The sequence below is a fragment of the Monomorium pharaonis genome, chromosome 2, assembly GCF_013373865.1.
Source record: "Monomorium pharaonis isolate MP-MQ-018 chromosome 2, ASM1337386v2, whole genome shotgun sequence".
Classification (NCBI taxonomy): Eukaryota; Metazoa; Arthropoda; class Insecta; order Hymenoptera; family Formicidae; genus Monomorium; species Monomorium pharaonis.
The window spans coordinates 15,783,676-15,808,681 of NC_050468.1; the positions used below are offsets into that span (position 1 = coordinate 15,783,676).

At 31.0% G+C, this 25,006-nt stretch overlaps 1 protein-coding gene across 3 annotated transcripts in view; it reads left to right on the forward strand.

Moving 5' to 3' along the window:
- LOC105839907 (FH1/FH2 domain-containing protein 3) overlaps positions 1 to 25,006 on the forward strand; it is a 147,942-nt gene that overhangs the window by 85,941 nt on the left and 36,995 nt on the right. For 2 of the 3 annotated variants that reach the window (XM_036283573.1, XM_036283576.1), the window contains exons 4-5: positions 14,857 to 14,915; positions 24,242 to 24,309. In XM_036283573.1, the coding sequence (XP_036139466.1) occupies positions 14,857 to 14,915; positions 24,242 to 24,309 (127 nt within the window). Of the gene's footprint in view, positions 1 to 4,938; positions 5,568 to 14,856; positions 14,916 to 24,241; positions 24,310 to 25,006 lie in introns of those variants that run through there. The other variant, XM_036283574.1, reaches the window with a different exon arrangement.

A 25,006-nucleotide genomic window follows, 5' to 3' on the forward strand; every position in this document is an offset into this window, starting at 1 on the left:
TCATATATTTTTTTTAGTTTTGGAAATGTTTCCTATTTTAAATCTGACCCTTATTTTTCAAATTCATATTCATAAAAAAATTAGAAAAATCTCCAAAGTTTAGGGGGGGCGGGCATATTGGGGTACTTTAATTAAAGAAAGGTTACCAATATGGTCATACCACTTTGTTTAGGAATAATATTTCTTGAGCAAAAGTTAAAAATAAACCTTTAAAACTAATAATTATAAACTAGAGTCTGTCTTCTATCAGATGATAGTAGAAAAATTATGCTTTGAAACTGGTATAGGTTACACTTTTTCCTTTTCTTTTTTTTTAATATGAATTATTTATACAAAGGACAAATAATTAATGTGTATAAAAATTCCTAGAAGAATTTCCTTTTTATTTTGATATAAAAAATTTTGTCGATTATATCTTATGTTGATCCGCAAATCGTAACATCTAGCATGTCTGTATATAAAGATTATATTTATTTTTGATAGATTTTATATAAAAAAATTATAAATGTATTAATTATAAGGTTTTTATTCTTTTTAGTATCTAAACAAATCATGGTTTTTTTTTTATTAATATTACTACAGTGCAATGTTTATCTTACGAGAAGTAGGAGTTGCCGTTTTAGAAAGCCTATTCCCGTATTCGTGACCTTTCTAAACATATTTATAATAACAGATGATTATTTCAAGATGCAAAATGCAATGGATTAAATGATTCGTATACGGCGCACGTGTGTGTACTTTCCTCTTGTCCTTAATGCACGTTCCTTTTGACACTCTCCACGTATTTGAGCGGTCTGTATGCACCGGAAGGAAGCGCAAGCGATCGAAGTGCAAGACGCTGGCTGCATGCGCCAGCACGTTGCCAAGAATAGCGAGACGTGGCGGTGTCGCTCGGGAATGCCTGGAATCGTTCGTGAGAGTATGAACGGACTGTCCAGAGGCTATGTCTATGGCCAAAGGTATGGGAGCGAGAGCCGAGTGACGAGGAGGATGCGAAACTCAACAGGCGAAGCACGTTTCTGTCGTTCGTTCATGGAAAACAGTCAAGAATCGATACGTAGTATCGAATAGATCGTGTTTGCTGTTAATATTATTTTAGTGATTTCAATTATATTTTAGAGTTGTGCGTTCCAATATTTAGTGCCAGTACAAAAATCTATAACGCACGTAATGAATTCTATAGATTTTTATGATAATGAATGTCGAAACGTAAGAATGTAAGAATAAAGAGTAAAATTTATATCTTAAATACGAAATAACGCAAACATAATTATCTATAATAAAGGCAAAACTAATACGACAGTTTTGTTAACTATACTTCGTAGTTTTACTTAATTAATCAGAAAATAATAAAGCGAGAGTACTTCATGCAAAACATTTACCTTTTGGAAGAACCGCATTATTAATCGAATGCTAGCTGAAAGTATTTAAATAAAAAAGCAAAAAGCAAAAGAAAAGAAAAGAGAATCGTGAACATAACGCAGGGGAAAAAGTTTTGTGTATTTTACATTTTGCATATTAAATGTCTGTAATTAAATTTGCCTATAACCTGAAACACGCTCTTCTTTTACATGTTTAGCAATCTAAGGCACAATTATTAATTTCATAGTTCTCTTCAAATTATCATCTAACTTTTTGAAAGAACACCGTGTGTGTGTGTGTGTGTGTGTGTGTGTGTGTGTGTGTGTGTGTGTGTGTGAAAAATATAAATATCTTAATGATTAAATCGTTCAACTTGCAATTTTTAATATGTAACATGTGTGCATATGCTGAAAACATATTACATGAATGCATAGACAGAAAAGAAGGGGAATTAGTAGACAGTAATTTATAGCGCGACGAGGATATCGATGAGCATGGATTAACAGCGGCGTGTGATTAATTGTCGCTGTATTAGTTACCGTTACGACGCGACCGAACTCGATTAATTACCATGCTGTCGCGTCGTCGTACTTTATAAGTCGCCGTAAGCACCTTTTTTGCGCGCTGCGAAGGGTAACGTATGAGTGTGGATTAATTAACGATGAATATCGACATCGGAGCGACGTTGCGAAAAGTGACCGCGGTTTGATTCGCTTAACGATAATGTCGGCCGTTTTCGCCGGCTGTCACGACATCACAAGCGTAAACGACCCGCAGTAATAAGTTTGATATTAATGTGCGTTATCAAGAGCGGACTTGGGGAATACTGAAGTTTCCAGGCGCGGGAGAACAGCACGCAAGAGACGCAGATAAGGGCATAGCGAAGTTCTGCTTTATTCGACCCATTTGTAATCTTTAAGGAGTTTGAATGACTTCAGAATTATCCGCGATCAAAACTTATCAATGTCATGGCTCTTCATTTTGTCTTATAATAACATTTTAATGACCTTTCTAGAACAAAAAATGAACAGATATTAATTATAATAAATAATATAATAACGTATTTACAAAGAAAATAATTATGAAATAGCTATTTTAATATTTTGAAAAGAATGTCTTTGTTGTTTTGTCTTTGTTGTTTTAATGTAAAAAATATTGACTTAATTTTATTCTTTTCTACTGCAATGATTAAGGGTTTGAATATATTACATTATTGTCTTACGTATATTATTCCAGGCAGAAAAAGTTAAATATAATTTTTAGATAAATGTTAAAACTTTTAATGTATAACGACAAATCTCTTTTATATTTCAATGAGTATAAGTATAAGCTACTTTCTCCAGTCTTTGAATTTCAAATATACTGTTCAATGATCAAATTGAATTTCAAATATATTGTATAAGTAAATATTTGATATGTTAAATTACAAGATCTTTAAATTATTTCTTCTGCTTGGAAAAGGTTGATAGTTGTTTTTGCTTCTTATTCTGCGGCTTTCATTCATCAAGCGCGAAATGTAAAAAGCGGTCACTTTCAGACTCGTACAAAACTTGCCCGCGCGGAATCTCATTGTCTACAGTCATACTTGGCTAAAACCTTTTGAAAGCGAAATCTTGTTTTCTCGACCTGTATTGCCAGGTTATTAGTATTCCGAATTGGTTACGAGGCAGTCGTAAAGAAAACAATCACTACTAACGGGCAGGCAAAAACAAAACGGTCCAAAATTCGTGTGTCCCGTTCCGTACACGAGTCACAGAAATCTGACATAAGACATGTTATAACAAAGCAATGACTACGATCATTTGTAATCGTTAAGAGAGTTTCGAATGAATGAGCGAGGCCGTGAGATTTTTCTAAGCGTTGTGATCATTTATCACGGAAACATTGTTCTTTTTCTTGAAGTGCGCCCAAAAATATATTGCTTAAAAAAACATCTTTGCTAAAATTAATTATATATTTAGTTTGTATCGTTCCGTCGACGATAATGCGCAGAATTGCTTATACTCTCTACGGCGAAATGTGCGCCCCGAAGACTACACGTGAAATTGTTGAGATAATTAGTGAGTCAAGATGCGCTCCAAAATAATTTTCTCCAACCCCGCATACTTTGTAGTGCACGTAGTCTTTCCCCGCCTCCTGATTCTGCTACTTCCTCGCTCTCACGAGTAACCGAGGTGGTTACCGCGATAGCGGTAGACTCGGCGAATCATCCGTCTGCAACAGAAACCCCGAGATATGTATCTCTCCACCTTGGCTAACAACCGGAGATTAACGAGTTGCTTTATCCGTCGACGTACACCCGTCCGCCGCGCGCCGTAGAGATACGCATTCTTTTCGCGGCCGCATGAAGCAGGGTAAGAATATGGGATGGTATCATCTAGTCGGGAAGGAGTTCTTGGGACGGGCAGACCGCGTTAATCACTCGCGAAAATAATACAGCTTCGTCGGGGGGAAAATACATACCGCTATACTGCGAGATGTGACTGTATACTGATGGTTTTTAGCTTAAAGAAGGTTTGGAGATTGTCTACACCATTAAAATAATTATATATTTATTATTGTGTTTATTATTAAAAAATAATTGCATATTTTATGGTATGATACAATGTACTTTATTAATTTGTATCAATAAGAAGACACTATGCTATTAAACTTATTTTGTGATTTTAAGCAAATTGTGTGTGTACGTGTTTCATTTAATTTATTTAACACGCACAAAAAAAACCAGTAACAAATTGAAACTCACATATTCTATTATACTTTACAAAATAAATAGATTGATAGATAGATAGATAGATAGACAGATAGAAAGACAGATAGACAGACAGACAAAGAGAGAGAGAGAGAGAGAGAGAGATATTTTTTGCTGATATTGACAGATTTTTTGATAGCACAACCAAAGTGTATCGCTAATTATTGTATCTGCTAGAATTTTGGTTGTCACGTATAGAGTTTGGAAATTCTGCTTCTATCACCTAGATTGATTAGATGCAGTACATATCACAGTTTGCTAATTATTTATCTATCTCAGCTAGATTTTACATACACATAATTTTTGTTGAAGTTGCAAGATTATTTTTTTGAGTGCAGAGCTACAAAACAAGTGGAAGATACGCGTTGTACTCTTTGTTTTTCTTTTTTTTTCATCGGAAAATTCTTGTGCGCAATAAGACGATACTTTCGTAGTACACTTCTCGCGTGCAATTGTGCATATACACACGGTACAATCAAAATGCGAAAAAAAGAATCATGCGTTTGCTCATGCAATTCGCTTTGTAATCGCTTCAACTACGATCGGTCCTCATATGTCCACATAAGAAACATACCACCATACCATCGCGATCTTTTATTCTCTTCTGAAGTACAAGGAAGTACAAGAAAATCTTTACTTAAATAACAGTAAAAATACAATTAAAATTAATTGAAAACTAACATTGGTTTTCGATCCTCATACGCGTGATAAGTATTTTATCAAAATAAAATTAACAAATTATGATAAGATAAGAATTGCTAATGATAAAAATGAGAGAGAGAGAGAGAGAGAGAGAGAGAGAGAGAGAGAGAGAGAGAGAGAGAGATAATGATAAAAGTTCTCTCTAAAAAACGTGTCAATAATTAATTCTTTTTGGAAGGATTAATTTAGAAATTTTTCTGAAAAGAAAAAAATCTTGTTAATGGATGATTAATCTGTAGAAAAGTGGATTAGTGACAAGATAATTACCCACGCAACTATTAATGTGTATTCCCGTTATAGATGAAATTTTGATCAACGTGAAATGCATTTATGAACGATACTATGACGTAAATCCTACGAAGTTGCATTTATAGAACACATTTATACCATCTGCGACAAGCGAGGTGTGTGAAAAGTCAACATTGTTGGAAACAAATATTACACATAATATGTATGTGCGTATATACGCGAATGTGTACTAGTACATACAACGACCACTCAGCGTTTTGATCTCCCACCAGTTCTATTGTGGCGAACGCCGCGACCAGGCAGTAAGAAGCCATCCTGGTACCAGCCCAGTCGTTGCTTAGACCCCGACTCCATCGAGAGCGCTTCTCGAGCCATCTTTGACACGAACTTTGTGGTTTCTTAACGCGTTCGCGTGATCGAAAGTGAAATCTGGCTGAGTACATCGTTGATTCCAGATTATTTTAGTGATATGATATTACAACAACGTGATGCCGCCAGATTGGTAAATACTGGTTGATTATTATATGTTTTTGTAACTATTAAATAAGTTCTTATTTATTTATTAACATTTATTATTTACTTGAAGAATTTTTTTGCTTTTATATAAGATAAGTGATGTAGAATAAATAATAGCAGTGTAATGATCTTAAAATTAATAATTTTTATAAAATAATTTATATTAATTATGCACAAGAGACATTCAATTTGTTTTTACATACATTTATGGGTACATATTAAATACTAAAAAATTTAAAGAAACAATATTTTTTATTTTTTATTTAGCAGAACACATTTATATCTTATCTGATATACATTTTCGTATATGTAGTCCAGCAAGAGTGACAAACAATGGAAAGTAAATAGTGAATATATTGTGTATGTTAATTTTTGTATTTTATTTGTAGTTATTTTTATTAAAATGTGATTAAGAGTTAATAAGAATAATTGTGATTTGTATGATGTACATCAGTAACAGTATTTATTGAAATAGAATGAAGATATTCAAAAAAATAGCATAGATTGCAATAGATATTAATTCATTGTGCTGTGGCTTAGAAATGTACAGTAATTACAGTACTTGAGAAAATTTGAAAGTAGATGTATTTTTTCTTGTCTTTTTTAAAATATATTACTTGTTTTCAAATGTGCATTAAAATAAACTTGTTTTTTTATAAATAATATTACATTGAAAATTTGATTTTTAATCGTGAGAATTTTATTTTAATATATATAATATATAGCAGTATTATTTCTCTCTCTCTCTCTCTCTCTCTCTCTCTCTCTCTCTCTCTCTCTCTTTCTCTCTCTCTAATGTTGAAAAAAGAGACATTCGCGAAAGCAATTGCTCCAAGGTAATAACTAAAGGAAGAAATTTTTCTTCAGACGTTGGTGCTGGTTATGCAAAGAGCATGCTTGAGACGATTCGACGCCTCAGACGTGCATCTGCATCTAGGATGCAACAGGTGCAACGCGTTCGGGAATGCATTTGAATAATTGGGACGTACGAGCGCGCGAGAACTCGCATTGCGTCAGGATGTCTTGGCAAGATCGATCATGGTGATTCAAGATGAATTTAGTTATAGACATGCTCGCGATGCATCTTTCATTAATGCAACTCGATAGGTATTTGTCGTGTAATTTATGAAAACTTTGTCATAGGAATTCTATTGTGAAGAAACATTTAGTAAATTCTTATACTTCATATACACGTAGAAAACTAAACTTCAGTAGTACGATTTATTGACTTTAAGTAAATTTATTATTTCAAAATCTGTTCTAAATCTATCTAAAAATTAAGGAAGAACAGTTTATAGATGACTATTAAATTTGCTCACTTTTAATATAATATCAAATCTAAAATAACCACTGAATTATATTTTTAATTTATTCAAATTGTCAGTCGCTCTTTTAAATATTATACTATTGTCTAGAAATTTTATTACAATTTATTATGTAGATAAGATAAAACTTATTCAACATAATTAACGACTTCTGTATTATCTTTAAATTTCTTTATATTAATATTTGATTTACATATTATCTAAAATTTAATCGTATTCTCACTCCATACATACGTTATACTACTCGATTCGAAAAGTACAATGATTTCTAAAAACATCATATTACTTCACATTTTTGTGCTTATTTCAAGAATGTAACGGAAATAACTGTTTTTCTCACCGAGATTTAGCTACATTGATCGTATAATTTAATTGATACGGGATTTATATAATTTTGGTATTCATGTGGTATCCATTCTTCTTGTGTATTTATAATTTCATTAAGTTTTATATCTAAATCAACCATTCAAAAATATTGCGTTGAATCGTATATTTGATATTGACGTTTTTGGTTTTATAATACATTTATTGGCTGTAAATCATATTAACATTTGCGTGTAAAGTTATGTGACTTGCATTGTTAAATTTTATATCGTTAAAATGTATAATATATTCTATTTTTTTAATTCTACTTTTTTCCTGCATATTTATTTATTATCTTCAGAAAGCTGATAAATTTAACTTTGCTATTCTAAAGAATACTGATTATTCATATATAAATTTTAATTTATGAGTAGAAATAGAAGATATTTTTTCCTTTAAAAGTTTTTGCAATTATTGAAATTTTAAAGAATGATTTTGATTTGATTAAAAGTGAATAATTTTTTCTTCTCATCCTTCTTATTCAGAAATATCTCTGTGATATCACTTTGATTTGATATTATTACGAGTTGATTTTTTTACTCTGTATATCTTGTATCTTTGGACATTGTACGACGTGTATGATATCAATAATTCATTATACTGCATTCATATTTAACGGCTCATTAATACATGATTACATTTCCGATTTTGATTCCACCAGTCAGCAGACACACGATTTTATTTTACATAAATTAGTTAAATTTATGTTTTCTTCTCATTTAAATATCTTTAAAATAAAAAATAATCCTAAAATAAAAATAAGTTACAACTGTAAAAATGATTCTTCTTATATTATGTGAACAGTTTAATGTACTTGACCAAAGAGTATTATAATTATCAACAATTTTCTGTTACCTAATCTCAAGGTAGAAACTTTCTAATGAAATGTTATTTACATGACATACTTTATTTTCTTAAAACCAAATTATCATGTTCTTCTGAATCGTTTTTTTCTATGTGATCGTTAGAATATCTCTCTTGATCGTAAGTGTTCTCTCTCAACGAAGGAGAGTCATGCGGTAAGCGGCAAAAGCTGGACGTAATCGAAGTTGTTGGCAGTACGATGTGACGCGTTGATTCCCTTGAAACGCACTCATGAATCTCGTTCACGATTCGATGACATTCCGCGGCGATTGTCGGCCCCTTGACTTTCACTCCCGCGTGTTTCGTTGATCGTTTGTGTCCGAGGCACGATCACAAGCCGTGACTTGGCCGTTCTAGAAGGTGAGGGCAGGAAAGGAAGAGCGTACCTCGTTTCCTTCGAGTTCATTGAATCCGTTTGAGTACTCCAACTTGCCTGTACTCGTGCGGCGCAACGTCCTGGAAACGTGCCGTCACGCGAATCGATCGATCATCGATCACCCCCGATCAAACTCCAAGAGTGAACTCGGCGTTGTGCAGTATCTATATACCTTCGCTCTTAAGTCTTTTAAGATTATGAAGAATATATTATTTAACGTCATACTAGTATAACCTTATACTAGTATTAAAATTGTGATATAATGTGCTTTTTCTATAAGTTTTTGGTTATTTTGAATGAAATTCTAGCTTGTGCTTTTTATTGCATTTACATTCCTATTTTGTAAAACTTTAAGTTGAAAATCTTTAAAGTTAGATTACATTAAGATTGACAACTGAGACTAAAGAATCAAATTTTTAAACTGCAGTTAACAAGTCACTACCAAATTAATTTTAAATAGTCATTATTTAAAAAAAATTATTTTTAAAAGCATTATATATGCAACATTTTTTGTTACAATTTTTATTATAATTTTTTAACTGTTTTCTAGTAGATTGAAAAAGTTATATTTTTTAAAAATAATTTGATGTCAATTATATCATATTTATAGCTTAAAAATTATGAATTTTTTCTTTTATTATTATTTCTATTTAATTATATTATTAGCCATAAATAGGTATCTATTTAAAATCAAATGTACCATTGTTGAAGCGTTGCTAATCAATAACATATAAATTATATTGTCAAATAAAGATTAGAATGTGTAACAAAACGTTTCCAATAATTTTAAATTAGTACTGTTTTTTTAATTATTTATAAAATTTATTTTTTTTTAAGTGAAAGATGACAATTGGATAATAGTTTTCTATTTAGATGCAAGTAAAAATTTGAAAAGAGTAAATTATTATTTTAATGTTGAAGTTTTTTTCACAGTAAAAATGAATAAAAATTAAAAGATTTATAAAATGTATAAAAATCAATGTTATTATTAAAATACGTTTTATTTTGAAAAATAGGACAGTACACGCATTTCAATAATTGCTATTGACAATGAGTTTTTAATTCTGTTAAAAGAAGAAATTTAATTTACTAAGAGATTATAATTGAAAACACGTTTTATAATTCTAGAATATTTTAGTCTTTATTTATTTTATACATACTTTTGTTTAACGAAAAAATGTAATAATAATTGTTTGTTGTTATTTGGGAGACGATTTTTACTGAATTCAATTGAAATCTCTTGGAAAAGGTTTTTTCGTGAATGTAATTTAATTTTTGCATACTGTTTTTCGTCATAAATGCTGAATTATTAACGATTTCTGTCATGTTGGAGAGCGTCGAGAAATGCATTGCCTTAATTTAGACGTTGTTTCAATTAGTCTTAGCAATTCTCTCTCTTTTTCTCTCTCTCTCTTTCCCGAATATGGTTAGAGGCGCTAATTAGCTTCACGAAAGCTGCGAAATCGCGTTTATTCGCGAATGCTTGGCCACCACTTGCTTTGTCATTAACTAGATTCGCACGCGTAAGATGAGTCGCAGATCGTGTGTCGCGATGAATGTGCGTTTCCATACTGTGTTGGCGCTTGCGGTCGTGTGTGTGCGTTCGATTTAAATACTGGTGGACCAATTAGAAGGGTTAATTCCTAAGTGATTTATGATTTTGACCGGAGGAGAGCCTGACCTTAAGCTTCGTCTCTAGTATCGTTACGTAATCGCCGATGAGCTTTATTTGTACAATCATTAATCGACCAACATGCGCACACTTTACACTCACCCTTTTCGTACATGACCTCGGAGGATATTCCGGAATATATTAGTTGCTTGGGTGCTTGTTAACAAGTGTGCTTTGTGCCGAGGGGAAAATATCGACGTTTTTTGTTTCATATTTTAAGCTTCAATTAATAAGTTGTATAATTGAAACAAAATTACAAAATAAATTTTTATTGAAATTATAGTAAAAAACACTGTCGATTTAGTAGATTAAATAGGTGTGTATAAACAATGTCGTATAATAAAATATGTATCCGATACTTTTTATTATAATAGAGAATTTAGAATTAAATATATTGTTATATTATGTGATAATCATAACGGTCAGAGGTAATAAAACATTATGAAATAATAAAAAAGACACAATATTTGTATCTATCACGGCTGAGACAATGCTTTTATCATATTTTTTAACTATTATATTTATTACATTTTCTAATTTTGACATTTTATGAAAAATTAATAAACCATTGGAAAAGTAACGAAAAGTTTTTCCTCGCTAAATTATCTACTGACATTAATTGACTCGACTGGTTGTACCGAAATTTAACTTTCTTCTCGTGAACTCTCGATCATGTATGTACAATACATCTTGCAGCTGTTAGAGAGAGATGTGTTTCTGTTTTTGAAGTCACGTCGGTGAGTCGTCTCTTTCCTGGTTTAACTGCAACTTTATTTCGTTGTTTCATCTTACATAATTTCTCGAGAAAGGTGTATTGGTGTGCATTTGAGAATTTACTTGGAGATAATTTCGCACGTGTATCGTATCGTTTCGCAATCGCTCTCGCCGAGAGCGGAATCGAGATCACCTGAGCGAGTCATCAGAAAAGACGGCGGGGTTACTTGATCTTTTCGTCCGCAGGATCGAACGTCTCGAGGTGTAACGAAGCGAAGAGGTCGCGGCGGGTTAATATTGGCCACATCGTTCTCTTCTCAGGCGGATCCAAGTGGATCTCTATCATTAATCTTCATCGCAATCGACGAATTCCACATTGAGAATGGTACGATAGTTCGCTCTGATTCCCTCCCTTCCTCCACGCTCTCTTTTTCTAATCAATATGTTTTGATTTGTGTATTTATAAGAAAGAACAATGAAGAATTTTTGTTCTTAAAATTTACTATAGTAAATATTTTTAGATTTTTATTTTCTTAATTATTTTAATATATAAAATTTTGTATAAAAAAACGTTTATATTCTTGATTGATCTTCGTTAGAATTGTGTTAAAAAATGTGTACAATAGATTTTATGTTTCTGCAAACATATATTTGCATCTTGTATAATATATACATATTATAATAATTAAATCCTCGAATATTAATTTTGAATTTAATGTCAGTCAACTTATATTCTTCGCGCAAACTTCTCGACACGAACGTCTTTAATTTCATACTCGATCGAGATACAGGAATTCTCGGCGAGCATTTTCGCTCCCTAACTTTGTGACGCAAACTTCTGAATTAAAGAACGCACAGATAAAAGACGAAGTATCGATAACAGGTATTGGGAAACAACTTCGCCGGCTATCAGTGCATCGTTCGCCAATTGAAAACTGTCGGCCAGCAGAGTTATCGCATTTAAGACAGCGACCATTTCGCTCCTCCACCCTCTCGTCCAGGGAATCACGATTAATGTGCCATTAAGAGAGATTGGAAATCCTTTCGACTCCGGAGACTTTCGTCGCCCAATGGCACGACAAAGTTCCCACAGGCGCTCGCGCCGTCCAGGATTTTGCATTCCATTTGCCGGGAACGTTACCTCGGCTTCGCTTTCGTTCTCCCGAGGGTGCACTTGCTGCTGGCAGACTAGCGGTAGCCACGTAAATCGTATTTGCATGAGGGTTTCTCTGGCTCTTCTCAGGTAGATTTCGACGACCTCCTGTGCTCTATGACACCGCTCGTTGTTTCCTCGAGAAAGTTACGACGTCCATTTCGAGAAGGCATTTTGAATCATGCGCTCTCGTGTACGTGAAAACATCGACGGTCTTGAGCGCATTTCTTTGTCTCTAACAAATAAATTAAATATAAATATATAATGGACCAAATACAATTTTAAATTATCGACTTTTTGAATTTTTGAATATGTTATAATTTTTTGACGAACGATAAGAATAACATAAATTTTAAATTTGGAATATATTTATAAGACATATATAAGTATTATGTCATTATAAATTTTATATTGTAGAAAAAATTATTTGTTGTGAAATAATCTTTCTTACTTTTAAAAACTTGACGTTAATAATGACAAAACTGAAATTTCTTCTTAAATTATAAGCACTTAGTCATTGCAACATGATAATCGAATCGTAAGATCGGAAAGATTAAGACGGCATTTACGACACCGAAACATTTCGCTGTATATTTACCGTGAGATAATCGTTGTAAATTGCTGTTGCATTCCTGCAGGAGGAATTATCGCGACTCGGTGAGAGCAAAAGATGGCAAGTGAATGTTTACGTGGAAATGGAACACGCATACCCGGGCCAATATTACGGCATTGAACTTGGCCCCGTGCCTGAAACTTTTTAATTTATTCGTGCAACCTTTTCTTTTGGAGTTTGTTAACCCTTTGCGGTCGTTGCCGTTGGAGCAACATCGCGTTGCGGCGGCTGCTTGTTTTGCTGCCTGGTGATATATCATTCAGCATGGTGCATCGAGCAGAATGTTCTCGAGCAAATATTTCACAATGTTCAGAGTTGAAAGGGAGAAAAAAAATTAGCCTTGGCAATATTTCAGATGATTTTAACATTGAGCGTTTAAATGTTTTACAGTTTTTCTGTACATATTGTATATTTTATTAGAGAATATACTTGTGCTCTTACATCGCTCGATGAATCCACATGTGTAGCTGTTATCTGCTTCTGTAATTTAATTCTATAAAAAACCAATAATAGAATACCATTATAAATTTTTCTATTTAACTACCAATTAGTCATTAAAAGATTCCATCGTTTTAATTATATTATATTTACTACTAAGTGCTAAGCAAATGCATTAGATAAATTGGTTTTCTTATTTATTATAAATTAATTTATTAATCAACATTTATCTTGTATTTATACTTTTTATGCGTTTTACTTATTTTCATAATACCTTCTAACACGCGATATCTTATAATTTTATACTTACAATTATTCTGATGTTTTATTTAGCATATTTAAACGCGAGAAATTATAATTAAATATATTTTATCATTAAAAGAATTTTATTTTCTTGTTTTTTTATATATTTTTTAAACGTTTAATATTACTTATATACCACATTTTAAATTTGTCCTATTGCACTCTATATTCATGCCCTTTGCTGACACTCAAGAGGGGTCGCCTAACATACTGCTACAGCCGCCATTATTCGTGGGAAATTCAGGGCGCGTAATCGCATTCTAACTCCCTCATTTAACGAGCGGAAACATTATTAACGAGCGTATACCCGACTTTTTTTTTTTACCTCCGCGCACCACCATCGCTGCCACCACCGCCGCTATGCCGACGACTCTTCGTCGCCTCTTTTTCCCCCCTCTTTTTCTGAAAGCCATTGTCTATACGGTCGTCGCGGTTTCTCAGCGACGTGGCGTGGGAAGGTTCGCAGGGCCTTAAAGTTCGCGCCGTTCAAGGTGAGGTGATATGCACGGGGAAGTCGAACTGCGCCACTCTAACCCAATTTATGTATTGGAGCATGTATTGTGAAGCTACATTTACACCAAAATCGATGAACGTTTCCTTTTGTGAATTGTACGCTCGCGAAACTCCACAGTTGTCATATGATGAGTTCGTCGCTACTTGACTATTCCATAGGGAACTCTTGGGACGCTCATGGAATAACCCACTCCAGAAGTTTCCTATCCGAAAGCCAATTAGCTTGTCTAGTTGTATGGCAATTAGAAATTTATGTAGAGCCGATATTGTTCAATGAAAAAACTTTTAATATGTTTTGTAATTTTTTCTTTTAGTCACAAAATGCCTAATAATGTTATATCAATTTAAATTAATTTTTTTTTTACATTACAACAATTAATACTGCTTAACTGTTAATCTAAAAGTATTCTATATGAACGTTTAAAAGATAAAAAGAAGTTCCAATTAAGATTATTTTTATTTCGAACGTTTCAATGTAATCAGGAACAAACGTTGGTTTTTTATGATTCGGTAAGGTTATATGCTATCAATTATTTATTTTGTTGATGCGAAAAACAACTGCGTTACCAGGTTATCGTGTTATGTCAGAACAAAGACTGCATTATAATTGCAAAATTGATAAATCTAGATTTGAGAATACACACGTGGCGGTATTTACCGTAGGAACATATTTGTTAGGGTTCGCACACTATGCACGCGGATTAAAGAGGACGTGCCGAGCCCTAATTAAGTAATTACCGAACGCGATTAATTCGCGGCCGTAACTAATTAGCATCCATCCGCGACGGAATGAATAATAGCGCGTTTCAGTAGGGCAATGGGCCTTTCTCGTCTCCTCCGCCTCCATATCTTTAATTACCTATTAATATGTAACCCGCGCAGCAATCAGCATTTCGACGCGCATACTAATCGGTCGGCATTGTTTATTCTTTTTGTTACAGCCGGAAGAACGCGATCATTCTCAGGACCCAGCTGTCCGTGAGGGTTCACACCATCATAGGTGAGTACCACCATCGTGGATTCTTGATTTAAATCTCGACGTGCTCCCACGATCCACTTGGATGGATCATCCGTGGCGACCACGCGCGCTGATTCCCCGACCCTTAACTGGCAGCGTCGGGTCGAGTCTCGTTCTAGTTACTCGGTCACTTGTTTCGGTTCACCGACAACGGCGACCTTCTGCTAACTGTAACGTTGATGCTGCGAATCATTGAGTTTTGATAATGATAATAATATGAAGTCAAATGAGTATAAGAAGAGATTAAATAAAAAGTTTTATTGTCCGAGTATCCCAGTAATTTTGTTTTGTTAAATATAACAATAGCGATAAAATTATATATTAACCAGAAAATTTTTTGCAAATTAATGTATACAAATTAATGTATGTAATACAAATTAAATAATTAAATAATAAATAATTCAAATTAAATAAATAATGTATACAAATTAAATAATTCTATCTCTGACTACCGAACGTTACACTTGTCTTTAACGCTTTGTCGAATACTCTGTGTGTTTGTTGCTCGTTTTAATATTGTGTTTTAATATATGGGATCAACATATATAAGTTTATAGTTTTTTACAATACGCATATCAGTTTATGTTATTCATAACACGTATTCCATTGTTTTTGATCTTTTAGATTTATCGACAAGACTCATTGACTATCTATTCTGTCCTTTTAATATGAAAACCGACTTGCGGAAAAATTTTATTATTTTTTATTTTATTATTCAAATTTTTTAATTGTATTATTTATTGGTTCGCGTTTTTATTTGTTATGACACATTTTGATACGATATGCGTTGTTTTTATGGTTATCCAATGGTCATCATTTTTTAACTGTTTAATTATAGTTTCGTTTGCGTTATTTCATTCATGTTTAAGTTTATACATATTGGTAATTTATTATGACTGAAGATGTATAGTCAAAACGTTTTGAAATTTAACATTTTTTAACACAGCTGTTTTTTAGTCGCGTTTATAATTATATAATGTTTATTGAATAAATTATATTGTATTAGGAAAATTTATCTTGGCTCGATATATTGATCTGTTTATCATATTATTTTTAAATAATTAAGACCTTAATTATTTTATTAATTACTTAATTATTAAATTGATTCTATGTAGAAATTTATTTATTAAGCTTGTTTATAAAAGAACATTTATAATATTATAAATTAAAATTAAATTAAAATTTTATAAACTATAGAAAAGTACAATGTAAATACATCTCCATTAACAAAATTAACTTTTTAAAATAAAAGAATGTTTATGAATAATTTTTTAAAATGCTATTTAATTAATTTATGTACATTTCTTAATTTATTATACATTCCTATAGGTAATACAAGTAATTTTTACAGTTATGTAATAATATTTGTTATGTTTTAATATTATTTTTAATTATATATAGAAAATAATTTTTTTATATACAAGTAACCTCATAACTAGAATATTTATTCTAAAATATATTTCATAATAAAATATATTTTAGATTAAATATTCTAGTTGTGAGGTTACTTGTTTCGGTTCATCAACAATAGCGACCTAACTGACAATGCTACCAATCAATGATTGTGGGTGAATAGTCACGTACATTTAATTCATCATAGCACCAAGAGATCTAAATGTATAGGGACCGTATATCATTAATATGAATAACTTATACTGATTGTGATACTGACGTTGCGTCCGATCGATGACATTTGACGGATAAACACATATATAATTAATAGTGTGTTTGTAGGAACGTAGGTATTTAAAACCATAAAAATTATACACATGAATTATTTAAAAGTATATAATGTAACTAAAAATTGTTGTAATTAAAAAAACATTAATTTTTAACTAATTAAAAAAAATTGTAAAATTTTTGAAAAATAATAAGTGACAATAAGATATTGGCGATAAATACCTAATGCTTAAATTTATGATCTAATTCTTTATTTATAATATTGAAAGTGAAATTAATACATAATTAAACACTTATATAATTAATTAGGGATGGAAAGTAATAAGTTTTAAGTTGGATAAGTAACCCGTGCCTATTACGATTATGAAAAGTTGTAATATTATATTACTAATTTCGTTTTTATATTTAAGAAAAGTGAAAATTTTAATGGCACATTGCTATTTATTTTTTTAAAACTTTTTATTTATTTTATGGAGTGTCCTTAGGCAATTTTTTAATAGAAATGTTAAAAGTTAAAAGGATAGTTTATGAATTAAACTTGTAATATTTAATATATTTATTATTTTAGTTTTTATATTTTTTATTTTAACAGAGAGGACATGTTTAAAATATGTCTAATTTATAATGTTTATATAAAACCATATAATTAAATACTTATATACATATCTGTAATATATAATAATTATTATATATATAATGATAATAATTATATATAATATATAATAATATAAAATTAAAATACAATTTAAAAATAAGAATTTAATATTTATAAAATATTATATTGTAAAATAGTTTATTTAAACAAACTATATTATAGAAATGTGTTCTTAAAAAAAAAAATAAACTATTACATTTTTACATGATTTATTATTGATGTCTTTTTAGTCTTTTAAAATAATAATCTAAATCTCTTTTTTTAAAAACGCCAATAAACGTTTAATATTATTTTTTTATATTATTTTACTTTAAAATTTTGTGATCTGAATTGTGTGAACAGATATAGAAACAATAAATAATGAATGCCTAATTAAACTTACAATACACAATCAAGCAACGGAATACCTTTTAAATATACACCACAATATAATTATACATATAATGTCGCAAACAATGAGCTTCATTGCCTGTTGATAATTAGCAAAGTAATGACTACGCCGTTGAGTGCGGAACCCTGTACCTGCGAAAATCAAGCTAATCCTTTATCGTGGCTTAGCGACCATCCATCACCGACTATGACAGACGGTACTTAATCACACAATGTCGAATAAAAACTTTCTTCGTTCTACATTCTTTTTATCTGTAGCGTTACAAAAATCGTTATTAGAATTACAATAACTAACGACAAATACCCATATCTGTGTTTGATCTTTTCACCACTAAATGATTTCTACGCAGAAAGAACAGTTTTGCTAAAGTATCTAAAAATTTAACTGATCTGAAAATAATTTGGACTATTAAAATATACAACGCTCAATAGTTTCTAAAATGTTAAAATTTTTGCAGCTTATTATGTTTGAAAGTTATTCATAATAATTTTTATGGTTCCACAACATTATTTTTAGATCTCTATTCAGTTACATTTTTAGATATTGTAGCAAAACTGTTCTTTTTATTTAGTTTATAGTTTAAAAATGTCCAAATATTGTTATGCTTATATCTCAATTCTTTAATATTATACGTAAATATGAAATTTTTTTAAGGAATGCTTAATTTTTTCTTCTAATAGAACTTTGAAAATATAATTTAGTACAACCAGGAAACATAATTAAAATGACTTTATATTTAAGAAATACTATTAAATTAGCTTTCTTTCTGTTTTCCCCCAAAAATTTTGTACAAAAAATAACAGACTAACGTAATTAATAAGAACTTGTATACTTAATCTTTTTAAATTTGTAATAGTTACATGATTGTATCAAATATTAAGCATTAAATGCATAGTATGAATATTTAACACTAAATATATAGCACTAAATATATAGCACGATTATTATTAAAGTATAATAACAGTGAATCACACACAACTCAATCAATGATTTTTCTTTTCGAAAACAAAATGTTTTTGACGATTATTGTTTTTTAGCGTAGTGAAATGAAAATGGTACAAAAAATTAATTCGTGCGATGAGAGATTTTTCGAATTATTGTATTTGGATTTTACGCTAAATGCATTAAAGCAAATATTTTCTCAAATAAACGAGAGATGATTTGTTATATATCAATTTTGTGGAAACAAAGATAATAGATTCTGTAAAGAACTTATTATTTCTATAACCTTATTTTGATTAAATCTTATCGCGCCTGAATTACAATTATTGCGATTTAATGCCTCGTAATGAAACAGTGTTTGTAGGCTCTGTTTACATTTTTAAAACGGATTTTAATAGCTTAATTACACATTTCAATTACAACTTTGCAACGTTTTCATTTTTAAATCCATTTTATTTCCATTTTATTATTTTGGAAAAGTTAATACATTTTAAAAATAACATATTAAAGATTTAACGCAAATATTTTAAGCATTTAAAGTTTTTACAAGCTTTTAAAATTTATATAAATTTTACAAATCTTATTTTTTTTTATTAAATTTTTTAAATAAAATAAAATTTATTCCTTAATTAATTTTCTGATGAAAATGCTTTCTGTTTGAAAACTATAATAATGTATGTAGAAATATGTTTGTATTCTGTATTTGGTCTCTTAATGTTGTTACATTATTTTCTTTAAGGTGAGAAACATTTCTGTAAGATGTTCAGACGAGCTTATTTGACTTGCTAACATCAATTTCTTGAAAATAAGCAAAGATATTCCTTGCGCCCCACTATGTAAATGATTTCTTACGGGATTACTTCAGCTGTCAGTGCTGTTTCCTGCCAGTAGACATTGCTAATTGTTAATTCTACTTGCTTGTATAACTAAGTCAATTGTAATGAAAGTATTTTTATTATTATTTTGCCATACATTCTCAAATGTAACAGTGTATATTTACAATGTATAAAATATTTAAAAATTAACGCATTTTTATTACAATTTTTAAAATAAATTTTAAAAGTTTTTTTATTTTTTATAATTTATAATTTTCTTACAACAAACAATTAATATTGTTTTTTAATAACTTTTTAAAGTTTATTTAGATGTGTACAAAACTTTCTTATTTATTTACATATTGAAAATAAATATTTGCTTAATTTCTTATAATATAATAATTATTGATATTAATACAACTTGCATTTTTCTTTGAAATCTCTATCAAGACAAAAAGTTAGCAGTATGTTAACATATTTTATGTTTATGATAAATTTGCTCAATAAATGGAAATCTTGCTTAAATGTATTGTTGATCTTAAACACACACACACACACACATCGCAGAGAACAAAATTTTTGCGAATAATCACATATGTCTGGTACACCTGCGGTTTCTGTATCCTGGTTCATTGAACTCTATGAAGGCGGTGGAGGCAGATAATCGAAGGTACAAAATAAGCAAAAAAAAATTTTTAAAGGGCAGAGGGAGGAGCGGAAGCCAAAGTGGACCGTGCCGTTTTACATATTTTAACGGTTCTTCGTGTATCTCCGGACCTCGTGAAATTCGTCTTTTTTCGTTTTGATTCTTCTTTCCTTTTTCTTTCTGTGTGACCTAACGTAGTTGTCTTTGAAGAGCAAAGATGATCTTGTATTGCAAGAATATTTCGCGGATTTTATTTATGCTTGAATACGTACAGGTTATTTCAAATGACAAAAATATCTCAGAAAACTCAAATGGGAATAGAAAAGCTATTACCGAAGAGAGATTCTTCTTCTAGGTAAAGAGAAGTTAATAAAAGATTAATATTTGTAATGTTTTTCTGTATAATTAAAATATTTTTATCTATATTATATTTTTGTCATATACAGTTTTTTTACATTTAATATAAATTTATATTTTTGCAATAAATAAATATCTTATATAATTTATGACAAAAAACAAAAAAATAACTAGATCTAAATAATCAGATAAAACAATAAGATAATAAATACTATTATCACATTATTAATACAATAATCATTAACAACATATGATTATATGGTTAAAAATGTAATTTTTTATAACAATAAAATTTGGCAGATGAATGAAAGGAATGCGAGAGCAATTTATTCCGCTTATGTATAAATACATATGTAAATAAATATTAAAGTTCTTTATAATAATCATTACATTGTATAGTTATACATTGATATAGGATGTTCTTGTTGAAAACGTTATTGTTATCGCGACCTATTGCTCATTTATTATTGCCTTTCATTCTCCTATTAATGTACGCGAAGTGTACTCATTATGTAGTAATAAAATATTACATTGAATAATTTCGCTATTCTATTTCGCTCGCGAACAGATCATACAAATATTCCGCAGCTAGCCGGTTAACCGGACGCATTACATTGCACGCGAGGTGTGCCACGAGAGCACGTTTTCATATATCACGCGACACACGGATTCAAATTTCGCTTACACCGAGCAATCTGGCAATAGTGTAACAAACTGGGTTACATTTTAGTAAATTATTATAGATTTTTTACATTATTAATTGATTATTAATATATCAGTTATTTGTAAGAATAGAGATATCTACAAATCTTTTGCAAATATTTATATAATTAAAATAAACTATAAATTTTTTAAACAAAAGCTCTTTTTTAATTTTTTACAGTATTTGTTGTAAAAATATTGCAAACATTAAAATTAAGAATAAACATTATTTTTATAATGTTTACCATTACACATATTTTATAATAATTTGTATGTTAAGTGTTATGTGCCAATTGGTATCGCTTATGAAGTAAACAGTCATGGCTAAAGATAGTACATACATGATAATAGTATTATTCAAATATTGTGATATAATTCTTTATCACATTACATTTCTTAAATTAAATGTTGCATACTTTTGTTTATGTATAATTGATCTAATCAATTTTATTATTTTTCTTTATTTTAATAGAACTCCAAATAATTATCTAAAATATAGTTTTTCAAGTAAAATAGATTTTTATGTTTTTAATATTAGATTTTTGCAACTATATTTGTTTTGAGGATGTATAGAGATGTCTCACTAATAACGATTCAAGTGAGTATTAATTTCTTGTCTTCTATGAAAATAATAAATATCGTCGAATATTTTTAAAGTAGTGAAGTAATTAGAAACATATATGCATGATTTTGAGGAAATGTAGCATAGATATAAGTATGCACATTTTAAATTTATAAAACTTTAATTTCTCTTCTGTCAGATGCAACTGGAGCTCTAATCCAAAAACAATTTGGTACATTATTGTCTACAGTAGCATAATATTATTTAGCATTTAAGACCTAATGTTACTCAAACTGAAAATTAAACTGAAATTTAAAGAAGATCTACGAGCGACAATGGCATATTATGGTGCAGTTGCTGAAGTTGCTTAGTAGTGAAAAGAAGATACCACGCGGAGATAGAGAGACGGAACAAAAAGGGTCGAACAGGGAGACGAGGACCTTTGCTTGTTCTCTCTCTCTCTCTCTCTCTCTCTCTTTCTCTCTCTCTCTCTCACTCTCTCTGTCTCTCTTATATGGTCACTGATTACGGAGGGACCAAGGCCCCAGGGCCTTGGGACCGCTATTCTTAGAAGACGCGTTGCTCGTTCTCTCTTTCTCGCCGTCATCCTTCTCCCCGATTCCTTCGCGTACCCTGCAGCGAACTCCTAATTACCTTTGCTTGCATATCTCTCTTCTGTCTCCTTCTCGGTCGTTTTTCCCGTCACTTCTCTTCTTGGACTATCTCTCTCCTGCATGCATTATGCATTTGGAGATCGCGTGATAGCGATGGATTATGCGGTCGCACCGGGTCTTCTTCTTTTCCGCGAAAGAAATCGCGAATTGGGTTTGCCATGCCGCAAACCGTGACTTAAGCAGATGAAAAGGCGTGGTTACGTAAAAAATGCAAACGAGATGCGGCCGCAATAAACGGACAGTATCTTTATACATAAACGATGTCATTATTAAACACATATTTTATATTTGAAAGCTAAATTATTTTAGAGAGAAGATTAAATTTTGTTGTCCAAATATTATTTATCTAAACGAATATGTAGTCGAAAAAAATGACGTTAAAAATGATCTAAAGATAGATAGTAAAGAATTGAATGTAAAAAATAATTGATATTTTGCATATTATACGTTATTAAGAGATTCTATTTATTTTTGATCAAACTGTATAGAAATATCACAAAAAGAGGAAAATAGAGCGAAAGAGAAAAAAACGATGAATTGCACTTAGCAAAAAGCGTAAAAATTTTGCATGCTTTTCACGTATAATACGTCGTATCGACATGTCCAACTTTTCTCGCCTTGTTTCCGGTAAAATTCCCACCGCATATATTCACAGCATATTGGCGCTTCCGCGCTTTTGCACGATAACACGTTCCACTAGACTCATTCCTTTTTTTCATCGCCCTGACGAACTATCCCACGAACTTCCGCAGTAGACTCAGAAAATTCCGGTATGGCCGGCAAATTGAATTTGTCCTACACCACCGATGAAATGGAATTCAATTATTAGTAATACGGTGAATCGGTAGGTCATGATTGGAAGAGGATCGCTCGCCGGATGGCGGGAAAAAAATGAACGCGGAGATGGAATGGAGATTTCGACTGGGAATTTAACGTGCAAAATTAATAGGACTTAATTGCGAACCTCTGTTTAATTGTGCACTGCGTGCTTGTTTGATTGTTTCATTCAAATAAATAAATCCATTCGAGGGGGAGTAGAAATGATGAACTCCTCAATGGAATCACGAATCCTCCTGAGAATATGTTGAATATGCGCGTATTCGCCTTGTTCATTATTGATTGCATGGGTCGGTGAAAAAATGTAAAATTTGAGAATAGCGCTTTGTGAAGATTATCAACATCGTTTATGTGTATTAAAATATTTATTTGTCAAGATTAAATTTATCAAAAATGTGTGGTAAAATATAATAATTTTCAAGTTTGACTGAAACAGTACAATCTTTTTAAAAATTGTACTGTTGTAATTGTACTGGTGTAAAATAAAATAAGAGATAGAATTCTCTTTAAAACGTATTTTATTGATTTGACATTTTACATATTGACACGTTTGAATGAAACCCACACATTGGGACTTTTCCAGAAAAAATTTAATTCTTATCAAAGTTCTATTAATTGTACCAATTATAATACTCATCTGCTTAGCCACTTTATTACGTTTATCACGATACATTTTTCCGCTGCTGGGCTAGCATTAACATGGACATTTCATTAATCCTGTTGTTTTTGTTTGGTGATACTAAAATTAATCTCGGATGATAAAGGTTCCCGGTCTCGCCCGAGGGGTGGATTTAATAATCTGACGGCAATTTATATCAAATTAGCGGTACACGCGTGCGCGGTCGCATGGAATTGCCGCGATGGAAGAGGCTAGATGGTAAACGCGGCCTCTTCATTACGGCCGCTTTAAGTACCATGATCTGAAAATGGGGTCCTTTGCAAAAAGGAGCCCTGGACTCGCGCAACAATGCGCGCGAGCGGCCCACGACGACGGCGCGCATACGGTATTATTATAATAAATGGTTGCGTGTTGCTTGTCTGTTGCAGAAAAATTGCTGAACAGCGAGGGCCGCGAGCTGCGACGGGCTCTCTTCTCCCTCAAGCAGATTTTTCAGGTGGGTTTACAATTCGCGATGAGATAGAACGAGCGGGGTCGCGCAAGAAGGCTTGAAAGAATGTACAGAGAACTGGGGGGATGAGGAAAGTAGTTGCGGCGTATGCGACGAAGTTGAGCAGATATTTTTGCGCGAAGTTACTTGCTCGACGAGTAAATATTTGAATGATGTTTTGAGCAAATGCGTCTTTTTTACTTTTTATTGAAGTACATTTTTTTCTTTTTCCAAAAAAACTGATCTGAGCATGAATAAAAAGTTTAATTAAATATTTGATTGTTTAAACTGATAGTTTTATTTTGATGATTTTGTTTATAATATTTGGTTTTGTAAATTATCTGCGTTATATAAATTGCGTGAAATAATTAGGCGTCTATATATATTAAATTAAAATCTATAGTGTGATAATTATGACAGCATATAAAAAATATAAATACTATTATTACTTGCTCTTAAATACCTATCTTTAATTAAGGGTGCTTTAGTTCTATAATACTAAATAAATATTATCAATATTAAAAAACTGAAAATTAACATTATTTATTTATATAATTTATGATAAAAAACTGTGATTGCGAAATCTACATTTTGGCCCTGAAACCGTTGTAAAGAAGAAAACAACGAAAAACTTTTTTACAGTGAAAATGAGCTTATTTTGTTGTAATTTTAGGTAAATAATTTTTAAACCAGCAAATCTAAA